Here is a 14,534-nt window from a genome sequence, read left to right as displayed (position 1 = left end):
TCACCAAATTCAAATAAACCTAGTTGTGTGTTGCTGTGTAATTAGTTCCTTCCTTCCAGAAGGAAGCAAATTGTCGTCAGTCACATGTGACAGGTGCTATATAATATAGTTAAATCAGCGTCCATATGCTAGTTGATTAAGGTGTCCGAATAAAAAGCAGCAAACCTGAGTTCGAATCCCGGTGGAGGATAGGCATTTGTTTTTCATTCTGGATATTCCTCCTCATAGACATTTCAAATACACACACACGCACACGAGGACGTGGTGATTTCTTTAGAAATCACAAACGAGGACCTGGAATTCTTTTGTTCAAGTTCTCAGTTAGAATTCAAAACAAACGCACGCACGCACACACACACGCACACACACACACATATATATATATATATATATATATATATAAATCTGGCACATAATTACCACCTTTTATAGGCAAGCCAAACCATATATTACCACTTTGAAACTGTAGTGGTATGTTTATTTTCTCCCATCTAGTTCATTTCTACTTTTCATTCAACAACTATACAGCTTATTTTTGCTTCAAATCCACTTTAGTTTAAGTCCTAATGTAACAGAAAAATTTATGAAAAGATCGTTTTATGAAAGTATTTTATAAATGTATTAATGTATTCTATCGAAAACAGTTTGTTGCTCAAAATGTTCTAGCTATTGATATTTCTTAATTATTTGTACTTTCACCCATAGCATACACCATGACTTGCAACTATAACGAACCTATGAAAGAGAAAATACTCACCTTTAAGTTATCTAGTTCTTTCCTGATTTTCTCAAGTTCATTATCTTTTTCTGTCAAATAACCCTAGATAAACATGTCAAAGAGAACAAAACAGAATGTCATTGTAAGGATATCAATCGAAACTACCGTAGACAAGGGGGAAAACATGGACTGACTATTAAAGGTAATTACTTGAAGAATAAGCTAGATTTGTTCAGAGATACGTGTCTTAAAATAATGGAATAAACCATTAGTACATACTGTTAAGGCATAACACTTCTGATAAATAAGTGGCATCTCCTTGTCTAATGACATCAATTCGATGTCTGTTTTGACAAACTAAATGGAATATTTAGAAATAAGAAAATGAGGGTTTACAAACAGTTTCACAAACCCTTAACTACCATGGAACAAAGGAGAAAATTCATATTTGCAATTGTTATTTTGTACGAAACGTTCTCACGTCTTCATAACTAAGCCATTATTTGCCATAAATGTTAATACTTTAATGTTTTTATATCACACTTGAGCAAAAAGTTGAAGTTCTTATGTGTTGCGTTATTTCCGAGAGTCTTTGACATTACTATATTTATGCAGAAAAACTTGAAACAGAGTAATAATTGCATGCTTTGCATACTCTTTAAAGAGGCAAATGAGGAATACAAAGTCATCTCATCAATTTAAGGTTCATACTTACATTCCACATCTCCCTCACTTCTCACATGAGATTTAGCTTTTAAAGAAATATGTATCGTGTGTTGACGCTGCGCTTTTAATTATCCATGAAGTTGTGTCACAATTGAAAAGCAAGCAGACCCCTATGTCAAAGGTGCTTTCCCTGTATTTCTCAAGTGATTTCAATACGGTCTTATCGAATCAGTTAAATAAAGATTTACTTGGATTTATTACTGAGTGGCAAAATATCCCGATGACACTGCATTATCATACAAAACATCCAAGAGTTCATTTGTCAATGATCATTTGAATTATTAACAATCTGTTAATGGTATAGTCCCAACATACGATCGAAAGAACTTTTTGCTTAATCCAAAAAATGGAAGGTAATGTGTTTTGTTAACATTTTCACAGAGCACGAAGGCCTCTTGTCATCTAAATCACAAAGTGTTAAATACATGGATAAGAGGTTGAGAGAACATTGAAACTGACTACTGATAGGTGTATGCATTGACGACAACCTGACGTTCAATTGTCATATATCGAAGATATTTAGCTAAAGGTACCATATTGTTTCTAGTTTAGCTTATGTCGTGTCATATTTTAAAAAAAAGGTGCAGAGGAAAAAGCTTTGAGCCCTCTCATTCTCAGCATATTATCTATGCTGTGCCTGTTTGGTTACACTTCAGATAAGAATAGAATGATGAAGTTTCTTAAGTAGACGTCACAGGTATTGGATATAAATTACCAGTATTTATTCTAAATGCAGCAGCTGCTACTAGTGAATTTGTAAATTAGGAATGACAAAAACCAACCATCGCATGTCCCACTTACTGTCTTTTTGAATAAATCCAGCAGAAACCTAATAAATCCATATATCTTGCCGAAAATTTAGAATTCAACTGTACAGTAATTCCTATATTTATCGCGCTGCAATATTCATCCAGTCTGATCATTTAGAAAATGTTTATTGATTTTATGTGTTAATATTTTAAGAATCTCACTGACTATTTATACATAAATCTAAATTGCTTTATTACTTTCGGTTTTTTATACTTGATAGTTTATTTGATAGCTATTTATACTGGTTTGTGAAATGAAATATAATCATTAACAAAGTGGCGACGAAGAACTTGCATTTCATGAAGCCGTTTTGAAATGTACCTTTTAAAGGCAACACATGGAATCCGATAATTTCATTCGTTATTATCCTAAATCTATCTAAATATAACAATGGAACAAGTCTTGTTAAGAAACCTTACCTTTAATTTTAAAATATCATCACTCTTTCCCTGTGAGGCAATTCCTTTTCTTTGCAGATTCGTCTGTAAAATGTAGGAAAAAAATCGGTGTTTAAATGAATTCTTGGAGAAAACATATTTATATTTTTCAACTATATTAATGTTAATATTTAACCTCATATTGCTGCATGAGCATGATACCTCCGCAGTCTTTTAATCCGCTCATTGCTCTTTCCTTTCATCTTACCTCACCATTTTTGTGTCTTTTGCTCCATTAAACTCATTTGTCCAATTCAACTGTTTGTCCATCTGTTATCTTACTTTGGGTAACCCCATTATGTTGGTAAACAGCCGGAAACAATGCAGAAGCTGATGCAGCAGTTTCTTGCAGTTTTCCAACTGATATCGCAATATATCCTTATTCTGTTATTGTCATAAACAGGCTATGCGTCATATTCGGGAATCTTATTTAAGTGTAACTCGACATTTTCGTTCATTTCTCTATTTCTTTTGTAACGTTATATGTTTGAATATTTTGCTACTCTTTTCAGATAGATGAGGTTTTTTTGCATATCAATTCTGTTCCCACTAACACTTACACAAATTCTCAATAGATAGGCCTACGAGCCATGTAAGTAGATGTATGATACATCCGAAATCTCCGCGGCCTTGCGCGTACATGTATGATGGCCTGTTCTGTTTTGTGATACAGTATACTCCCGAACCGCAATACATGGAACATTGTATTTCCAACAACAACAACAAAATCTCACACTCAATACAACTTGTAAAAAAAACCTTCGTACAATCCTTTAGTTAATTGATAAATCATAAATGAATAAATAAAGTTCCTTTTATATTGCGAACATAATTTTATTAGTAGGCAGTTTATCTGTTCAAAAGAAGAGTTTCTCTTCGACAAGGTTGTAGCAGGTTATGACCCGCAAAAATTGTTATCCTCCATATCAAATACTTCAATTTCAATTGTAAACAAAACAATATTAAGCCTGATTGCCACAATTGCTCGTAGAAAATACATGCCGTTAAGGATTTTTTCTCTCTCATTTAATGAACTCGAATCTTGATTTATCCTTTGCCTGTCGTCTACGTTACTATTTTGTGTAGTTTGCTTTGGGATTTTTTTCATTGCTGAAATCGGCAGTAACACGTTACCACAGTGGAAAGATTTGCATATCTTAACGGCGTAAGAGTTAAGGAAAAAACGTTCCAAGCAACCTTCGCTTTACATAGGGACTAGCGCTAAGAAACTGATATGCAACTAAGGGCATGCTATGTATCACTCACAACCACCATAATCAAATTGAGTACTGACTGCTACACAAGTTTTAATATATTACTGACAATCATAAGTGAAGGAATAAAAATATACATGACAAGAAAAGAGTACATAGGTTACAAACTTGACCTTAAAGCGTTCACTGATATGTTCCCTTGTACACCCTCAACATATCAATAATAACTATTTTCAATAAAGCCACCATCATTTACAAACGTTTGGCTGTCGATTTGAACGCAGATTGATTACTTTCAATGATTTCATTAAATTTTGCGTCATTGCAGGAGAATGTACTCACCTGTAACACGATATTTGCGTCCTTTGCTTTCTTTATTTCTTTCTCTCTTTGCATCAGTTTAGCCTGCAAGAACAAAATATGAAATCGAAAATGAAAACAGGCATGAAATGTTTTGTTTTAGTTCTACCAAAAATAATTTAAAAAACAAACAACCATGTTTACTTATGCGAACTGTGAAAAGGGTTGGAATTACATTTCATATCGCGACTATGATTCTGAAAGTACACCACGATCGTTGAATTGTTGTAAAATGCTTTCTTTGAATGATTCACTCTTTGTGTCACAGAAGTCATTGCCCTGTACAAACAATACTTGTAACTTAGTTACATGTCTTTTGTAACTTATATTTTGATTGAACTCATTCAATATCAGTTTCAGCGTATTAATGAATTCGCACTAAATGGTTGATAGGCTACAGCAACTACAGTTCACGTCCCACAACTGTGCATCAGTAATTACTGCTTCGTGTTCGTAACACAATAACCTGTGTTATAGGACTTGCGCAGTAGTTACTTTACTAGATATGAATATCGGGTTCATATTCTCACGATGTTTGCGAACATGTTTACAAATTCTCACTGTGAATTTTAATATGTCATTAATGCAAAATGTATTGTCTACATACGCAGAACTAGACTAACTTTGATGGCAATTTTATACTTTTCTAATCACACACATTACACGATTAAATAGTACAATTATGTAAGTTACTACGTTGGAGACCAAATCACCATTTTTTGGCTGCACAAAATTTAATCAAACAGAATAGTAAGAATGGTAAGATAAATCGTCGCAAATTTTATGAGATGCTGATCTGCTGGTTGTTGTGCTAGCCACAGGTCGATTTCCTTTGGCAGAAAAAAACAAAGCAGGAAACATACAATTTGAGGTGTAGAAAAAGGCAGAATTAAATTGTAACAGTAAAGCAACCCAAACCCTTTATATATTTTGTAATATTAATATTTTAGGTTTCTTCTCCTATTTCCTGAAGGCAAGGCTTTACTTGACAACGATAAACCACATGATTGCAAACGTTATTAAAGTCCACTAAATTCAAACATAAAAGTTCATAAGAAAAGCTCTATTAATACCAGAAAATACTGCAAATGATCGACGAGTGACGTCCAATGAATATCAGGGCCGGATCAAGGGGGGGGGGGTCATGGCCCCTTCCACCAAGAGGGGCCTCCCACCACTGATTGTTGTTTAGTGCCATAACATCGCTATAATGCGCACATTGCGGAGACCAGTACCGTCACTCAGTGTGACATAAAAGTTAGAAAAACCATGTATCTAAAGTTCTAAACTGGGGGGGGGGCAGCACTTTTGGGTCTACAAGCCTGTTTGCCTATGCTCTATAGCCACACTGCATTCACCTAAATCTAGGCCACTGTCTCACGAATGCAGACCACAGTAGCGCAGATGCATGTTGCAGCATGTATATATCATATATGGTGTACACAGTGCCAGAGCGCACTCGGATTGGAAGTCTGGGAACACTACAAAGCTTACACGAGTGCGTTTTATACGAAATGGTTATGAGTTGCAAGATCTAAGGATTCTTGAAGTCTGGTGAATCTAGCCAATTGATAAGATCTTGAAGCTTAATTTAGATCTAAACAGACTATTCCAATAACAGTAGAATGTGATGGTGTGGCCTAGTCTCACCTAGATTATAAAACTGTTGCAACTTTATAGATTGAACCTTGTGTATGACTGACCCTAGTGGACTCTAACTTTAACATGGTATGCCTATTGTAGGTAGCAAGATACATCACACCATAATGGATCAACGGAAAGGAAATAGGCACAAAAATCGTGTCAAGAAGTTTTGCCTCCGGGGCTGCTAAAAATCGCAAAGTAAACGAAGAAGCAATAACAGTAGCAGAAGAAAAACAAAAGTAAAAAAAAATGATGAGTTTTTTAAAGTTCAGTCAAGACAAGCTGAGCAACAACAGTTATCAGCAAGGAGCGATGTATTAGCTGAAGCTTGCCCATCTGAAATAGCTAAAGCCCAAGGGGCTGATCCACATGAAGAAAGCACAGATTGGTATCAGATCTACCTGGAAAACAAATAGCTGACACTGATGCCAATGCACCCAATGTCGTTCAAGCTGAATTTGAGGAACCAATTGGAGGAAATGACATTGGTGTTTGGTCATCCATTATTTCAAACCAGATGCGTGAATACTGCCTTAAACAGGTTGCATCGACGCGTCAGCACTGTGATGAAGAACTGTTCTCTAAACACTATGTGCAGTAACCTAGAAAAGACCATGGCATTCCAAGAATATGCACACTTAGTCTCTTCAAGCGTCAGAATCATAATGGAGAGGTCATCACCAGGAACTGGCTGTGCTTCTCTCCCGCTAATGGTCGTGTATACTGCTTCACACGCAGGTTGATGTTATCTGATGCATCAGGGTGTCAGCCATTGCTTGCTGGTAGTGGTTTCAGTGATTGGAAGCATTCACAAGAACGTCTTTGTAGTCATGAATAGTCAAAAGAACATATTAAGGCGACTATTGCTTTCAATAAAAGATTAAAATAAGCAGGACGAATCGATACTGAGCTGGCACAAGAAGTTGAGCATGTAAAGCAATACAGGAAGTTAGTGTTACAACATACAGTCGGTGTTATTAAGTTCTTTGTAGAGCGTGGTTTAGCATTTAGAGGAGACAATGAATTGACTGGATCACCTAGAAATGGAAACTATTTAGGTATCTAGATCTCATCGCCAAGTACGACGGCTTTCTAGCAGAGCATATCCAGAATCATGCCAATCGCGGCAAGGGACATGCAAACTAATTGTCGTCAACAATAATGGAGAAGCTTATCTGCTAAAGGGGTGAACAAGTTTTGGGAGAAATTATTTCTCGGGTCAAAAATTCAAAGTATTTTTCCATCTCGTGGGATTCAACTCTTGATGTAAACCACATTGACCAGCTGGTTATTGTGTGGCGGTATGTGGAGACTGATGAGCCAGTGGAACGTTTTGTTACATTTATGACAAACAGAGGCCACAAGGCTCAATAGATCTTTGATGCTCTAATGGGTTTTCTGCAGGTACATGGTCTTGACTTAGCAAACTGCCGTGGACAAAGCTATGACAATGCATCTGCAATGAGTGGCAAATACAATGGTTTGCAAGCCAAAGTAATGGGGGAAAAAACAGTCTGGCAGCGTGGATCCCTTGTGCAGCACATTCTCTAAACCTGATTGGAATGAATGCAGTTGAATGCTGTTCAAGTGGTATACAATTGTTTGACTTCTTGAAAAGCTTTTTGTCTTTTTCACAATCTCAACGCATCGACATCAAGTTTTGACTAAGGCCTTAAAACATGTTGATGTGTCATTGACTCTCAAGCGTGTCACAACAACTCGCTGGTAATGCAGAGATGACGCAACAAAAGCACTTAAGCTTGGCTTTTAGCAAATCAAGAAAGCATTGGAACAGATTTCTAATGTCATTCAAGAGAAGGGTTGTGTACGCATTGAAGCAGAAGGACTGCTCACACGGATGAATACAATTGAAACAGGTATTTACACTGCCTTTCTGGAATGACATTCTGAAAAGAGTTGATGCGACTAATAAGAGCTTACAGCATGCAAAACTCGATCTAAATACTGCTTTAGCATCACTAACCAGCTTGACAGACTATGTCTCATCAAAACGTGACTCCTTCAATACTTATGAGAAACAAGGTGAAGAGTTATCCGGTTCAGCAGAATATGTTCAGGTGAAAACTCAACAAAGGTATCGCAGTGTGCGTTTAAACCCACTGGATTATGGCCGTGCAGCAGAAACACAGCTCAGCCCTTCAGCAAAATACAGACGAAAGTGTTCTGCCTGTCATTGATCAGTTTACTGCTTCTCTGGACCAACGTCTGCAAGCATATAGAAAAATATCAAGCAATTTTGCCTTTTTTTGGACGACTCTCAGAATTATCCCCAGAACACCTTCAGGCAGCAGCAAAGAAACTGGTCAAGTCATATCATATGACTTGAACTTGGCATTTGCCAGCACTTTCGCTGACAAAGAGCCAGAAGAAATCAGCACTGAGTGTTTTCTGTACTTAAACCATCTTGGTTTAAGCAAGTGTGTGAAAGACACCTTTCCATATGTTAAAATTGCTCTGAAAATGTACCTGTCTCTCATGATTACAAATTGTAGTGGCGAGCGTTCCTTCTAAAAACTTAAACTCATTGAGAATGGTCTGCGGACATGTATGACCCAGGAGCGACTCACCAATCTGGCTGTCATGAGTATTGAGTCGGACACAATGCGTGATATGGACTTTAATGACATCATCAGTGAATTTGTTCATCGAAAATCAAGAAAGGCAAGGTGACTTTAAAAAATATGTAATTATGTTTCCCTTGTCAAGAACTTTTATTAATGGTGCATAATGATTTTTCTTTTGACAATTAGACATTAATGTATAACTAGGACTGGTCCTTGATTAAAACATGTTCACAAAAGTTCCAAAGTTTTATTGGCTCTGGACTCAAGTCTGGAGCAGTTTGGAAAAGGAATTCACTTGGATCTAAGTACATGCTGGATATATAGGTCTAAATTTAGATTAAAAATTTCAAAACATATGATGCTTTTTTTAGTTCTGTAATGTTGTGTATATATATATATATATATATACACAACATTACAGAACTCAAATATATATATATATATATAAATATATATATATATATATATATAAATACAATATTGTGTTATAATGGTATGTAAAGGTATTTACATGCAGCTATTATGTGTTAGAAATCATATGTATAATTGTTTGGGTTTTCACAGTTTAAGTTTGTTAAACATATTCGTTTAAATAAAACATTTGCGTAATTTTGTAAGATTTCGATTTCTTTAGTTGCAAAAAAATGTTATGTAATTATATTTAAAATAATGTGTTTGCAAATACTTTTTGAAGTTTTTCTATCATCATAAAACATTCTAATGTGTAGTCCATGTGGTATTCATCTCCAAGGTCTTTTTACCATATACTATAAGGTGACCTAGTCTTACATTCTCACTATGCCTAAATCTTGAGGCATGCAATTCCAAATTTTCAAATTCTCAAGTATTGTTCTAAACAAACATAACAATACATTTGTTTGATTTGAACAATTATTTTAACAATCAAATTAGGCCTAAACGACCGCTTAATATGTTATTGTTAAGATTGGTTGATTTTTGTCAATTTTAGTGCCATAAAATCGTTACGATGCGCGTATGGCGGACACCAGTACCGTCACTCAGTAGTTCACAAATTGCTAGAGGCCCCCCCCCCCCACCACCAAGCTGGCCCAGGCCTCCCACAAGCTTGATCCGGCCCTGATAAATACCACAGTATTATTTGTTGACCAATCTGACGTATTTTTTCCTGATATGATATGTATTCTTCGTATTAATTACATAATGTTCAGAAAGCATACTTATTTTTAAATTGGACATTTTTAACATTGATGAGATACTCTTGATACTCTTAAGAGGAGTTAATGTGTTTTAATAATGGTTTGGAAACCAAAATACATGGGGATAACCACTCACTGTCGCTAGGTTCAATAATATCATGTTACAACATATACTGAGTTTCATCACGCAGATGCTTAGATTTTACAGGATTCATTATATATGGGTGTTGCTTAATCGACTTCGCATCACCCACATCAACATCGTGATACACTAGATTAGTCCTGGTCGGACTATCTAAAAATAGATGTGAAAAATCTTGCAATAATGAACCGATTTGCTCACTTTGAGCAATTGACAAATGGCCTAACTTCTCATCAAGGTTTGACATTACATCCGAATTTTGCAATTTAATACACATTTCTGGAACATTTTGACCTTCGACCCCATCTTCACATTCTACTTCAGAAGTAACAATTGATGACGTAATCTTGAAACTATTATCCTTAGAGTTTCTCTCGTAACATTCCTTAAGCATATTAATATGACACAATCTCTTGGATTTACGTCCGTCCGGAGTCAAAACAATGTAATCATTGTTACTCACTTTTTTGTGAATAACATAAGGGCCAAAATATCGAGCATTCAATGGTGAATTAGGAACTGGCAAAAACACTAATACCTTGTCCCCAGGTGAAAATGATCTATCTACCGCACGTTTGTCATATCTTGGTTTCATCATTTTTGAGTACTCTTTAGGTTTTCTCTGGCAATCTCACATGCACGATGAAGTCTGTACTTGAACTTACAGACATAATCAAGAATATTCAGGTCTTCTGTCTCGTACGTCCACTTTTCTTTTAACATTTTTAGTGGACCACGAACTCTGTGACCAAACACAAGCTCGAACGGGCTAAACCCTAATGACTTTTGAATTGACTCTCGGACAGCAAACATTAAGAAATGAACACCTTCATCCCAATCTTTTACATTTTGGTGGAATCTTTCCAACGCACCTTGGCTTTGTGGATGATAAGCGCTGGATGTAACTTGTCTAATATTCAAATGATACATAGCTTGTTGGAAAAGTCTTGACATAAAATTTGAACCCTGATCGGATTGAACAGACTTTGGTAAACCAACCAAAGTAAAGAATTTAATCAAAACCTTACACACGGTCTTAGCCTTAATATCCTAAACAGGAATAGCCTCGGGGAACCTTGTCGATGCGCACATTATAGTAAGCATATATGGTTACCAGATTTAGTTTTCGGTAGGAGACCGACGCAATCTATGATCACTCTACTAAAAGGCTCTTTAAAAGCGGGAATTGGTGTAAGTGGTGCTGGTGGGATTTTCTGATTCGGTTTACCCACTAGTTGACATGTATGACATGTTTTACAGAAATAACAAACACCTTTCTTAAGATTTGGCCAATAGAAGTGATTCAAAATTCGATGGTATGTTTTGTTAACGCCAAGATGACCAGGAAAAGACGTCTCATGTGCCAAACGTAATACATCAGACCTATAGATTTTAGGAACGACCACTTGGTGATAAACTCGCCACTCATCAAAGGCGGATACATCTGGTGGTCTCCACTTTCTCATTAATATACCCTTTTTAAGGTAAAAACAAACCGGGACGTTTTCTGCTTCGTCCTCGGTGATTGCCTTGTCGCACAGCAAGGTTAGTTCAGGAACCCTTTTCCTGCTATAACAAGAGTTGTTTTCTTGACAGGTAATCAGAAGAGAACTCCTCAAAAGGAACAGAGTTTGACTGTTCTGTGTTCGCACCGTTTGGTAACGAACTTAAGGGACACAAAGGAGGGTCGGGATCATTATAAAGGCAACCCAAATAGGTATCAGCCAAATTAAATTCCGCTTGGGAATTATGGAAAGCCTCCTTTGGAGGACATTTCTTAGGAGACTCTCTATGTTTGGAGTTAGTCTTGTTTGGAAAGGAAGAATGATCCGAATTTGAAACTTCTTGAAGTTTTTGAGACATAGCGCGAGTCACAGCACATGCAGTGAAGAGATTAGGATGTATTTCTGTAACTGCTCAGTGTTATCACAAGTGCTCGGCTTGTCATTGACAATTGGATTGACTATTATCCTGCCACATGCCAAATCATTGCCTAAGAGAAACTGCACCCCTTTTGCAGGAAGATAAGGTCTAACACCTACCATAACCATACCCGATACAATGTTTAATTGAAGATGGATGTTATGAACTGGCACAGGAATAGAAATACACCCCACACCCTGAAGCAATACATCTCCGCCAGCTGATGTTTGTTCAGACAGTGGCAATATGCCTTATAATAGCAGATATTGATCAGCATCCGTGTCCCGTAATACCCTAATTTAAACAGGCGGGAGATCCTCGTTAAGAGATACCAAACCTTCAGAGACAAATGGTATAAACTCGTCTTGGATTTCATTAGTATGCCTTGTAATTTTGTCAGTTCTCACAGGTGTTACAAGCTTATGGGGTGATCTATCTACAATTGCTAATGCATTTGGTGACATTTTCCTCTCTCGTTCTCTCTTTCTAGTCAATTGAAACAGTTTGCCATAGATGACCTTTGATGCGACAATAACCACAAACAGGTAAACCAGGGTCAACCCTGTTAGAACTGACATAGTCGTCTATACTGCGACTTGGGTATGATTGCCGTTTGTTAACAGAATCATACGTCTGGGAAGGATTACTAGCCCTAACATAATTAAGATGCGACTCATAAGTTACATTTCTAAAAGATTGGTGAGTGAGGGTATAATCGTCTGTCATTACAGGAGCTTTTGATAAGGAATCAACTTGGCGTTCATCAAGGTGAACTCTAATTTCGTTACTGAGACAGTTTTGGAACTCTTCAACCAGCATATGTTGTGTCAGTTCCTCGAATTTCTGAACCTCTTTAGAAGAACACCAGCGATTGAAATGATTTGCTTTCACCCGAGGAAATTCAACATAAGTTTGATTTGGTTGCTTCTTGCAATTTCGAAACTCTTGCCTATACGCTTCAGATACAAGTTCATATGCAGTAAGAACTGCTGTTTTTACAATATCATAATCAAGGCTATCTGCCAGAGATAATGCAGAATAAATTTCTTGTGCCTTGCCAACAAAAGAACTTTGAATCAACAGTACCCATTTATCTTTTGGCCATAATAACAACTGCGCCAATTTCTCAAAATGACAAAAGAAATTGTCTACATCAACTTCTTTAAACTTACAAATTAGAGACAAATATTTACTAATGTGTAAACTAGAAACCAGGGAAATGGATGAGCCAGGGTTTGCAGCCGATGATTTTAATCTAATTCTTTCAATCTGATTTCCTTTTCCATATCAATTTCCATCAATTTAAGCTATTTTGCGGCTTGTAGTTGTAGCTCTAATTTTCTCAACTCTAACGTGCTTGCACCCTCACTGAAGCTCACATAGGACAAATCCCCAAGTTGCGATTCCTCTAATTCATTTTCATCAACCAAATGTTCTGCTACTAACTTCTTAATTTCATCCTTTCTCATGTTCGTTTTGAAGTCTACTAGATAATGTTTCGCAATCTGAATAATGCCAGATTTTTTAAGGAAATTTAGCTCATCAATAGATGGCGTATCGATAAACTTTTTCAAATCAAATGACATAATGAATGGCTGAATTGGGGAAGTTCGTCTAATTCGAATTCCCGGATAGGCCCCCAATTATGTTACGTGACCGTTCTCATACTTAATGTGGAGAACAGATCACGTGGCATAAAACGGAGAACACAAGGATAGAAGTAAGTTTATAGCATTTAAGAAAGACATAATAAATGGCTGAATTAGGGAAGTTCGTCTAATTCGAATTCCCGGATAGGCCCCCAATTATGTTACGTGACCGTTCTCATACTTAATGTGGAGAACAGATCACGTGGCATAAAACGGAGAACACAAGGATGAAAGTAAGTTTAAAGCATTTAATAAGCTATTTACATGGCAGAACAAAGAATAAACATGAACATAATACATAATTCAATTAACGTCCTTCTGGACCTAGGAGAGCCGAGGGGAGAGTTTCTGCTTAGTTTCTGGAGTAACCTTAGTGCTAGGTGGATAGTGTCCAGGTTTGCTTTAGAAGTATTTCGGCTGGATGTAGAGAAAGTTTAGGTAGAGCGACGAGAATCCATTAGAGAGTAGTAGGTCGGAGTTCCGACAAAAGTATAGAGTTAAATATATACTGTGTTTAATATGGGCACAGTACTCGGTGCCAAGGAACCATCAGAGGTGTGGCGACAACCTCTAAACGGAACGAACGGAGAAAACGGAGAGGGTGCTCAATCTGGCGTCTCCGGCTTTTATACCCGGAGTGTAAAGGAATGTTCTAGTAGGCTATGAATATTCACGAGGTCTGCGAAACACTTTGTTGGCGAGTTCCAGTTATGTAGAAAGCGTGAGCTCGTCTGTGATCGTAACAATTGGAAGACTCGGAGACTTGAATGGTAACTTATATTACGTAATAGGGTAGATGAATAAGTAGGTTACATAACACTCTCCCTCCTGAGGAAAATGTTTGGTCCATAGAACAAAGCTTTAATACATATGAAGATCCTTTTACACATTGAAGAAGATAAATATTCGAATGCATTTTATGCTCTTGATAATACATCTGGAATAATCTTTTCTTTTCCTTCAATGTGCCTAATACATGTTCCAAAAAAGTTTTGATGTTCTTAGTCTAATAAAGTGAATGTAAATGCATTTTATATATAAAGTGAATGCGGCGGTAAGCATTTCAGAGGTTCTCTATTCCTAGATGCCAGTTTGACTGTGTATCCATTTGCCAAAAAGATGAGGCGCATGGATACTAAGAGAAATTT

The 14,534-nt window shown here is 36.7% G+C and overlaps 1 protein-coding gene across 1 annotated transcript in view; it reads right to left on the bottom strand.

Moving 5' to 3' along the window:
• LOC139977844 (uncharacterized) overlaps positions 1 to 14,534 on the bottom strand; it is a 45,611-nt gene that overhangs the window by 5,477 nt on the left and 25,600 nt on the right. The window contains exons 23-25 of the mRNA XM_071987531.1: positions 4,248 to 4,310; positions 2,674 to 2,736; positions 758 to 820 (exon numbers count right to left, since the gene is read on the bottom strand). Of these exons, the coding sequence (XP_071843632.1) occupies positions 758 to 820; positions 2,674 to 2,736; positions 4,248 to 4,310 (189 nt within the window). The remainder of the gene's footprint in view (positions 1 to 757; positions 821 to 2,673; positions 2,737 to 4,247; positions 4,311 to 14,534) is intronic.

The sequence above is a fragment of the Apostichopus japonicus genome, chromosome 12 (genome assembly GCF_037975245.1).
Source record: "Apostichopus japonicus isolate 1M-3 chromosome 12, ASM3797524v1, whole genome shotgun sequence".
NCBI classification, from domain to species: Eukaryota; Metazoa; Echinodermata; class Holothuroidea; order Aspidochirotida; family Stichopodidae; genus Apostichopus; species Apostichopus japonicus.
Note: the sequence above shows the minus strand (reverse complement) of the source record. Positions and strands in the feature narration are given on the sequence as shown.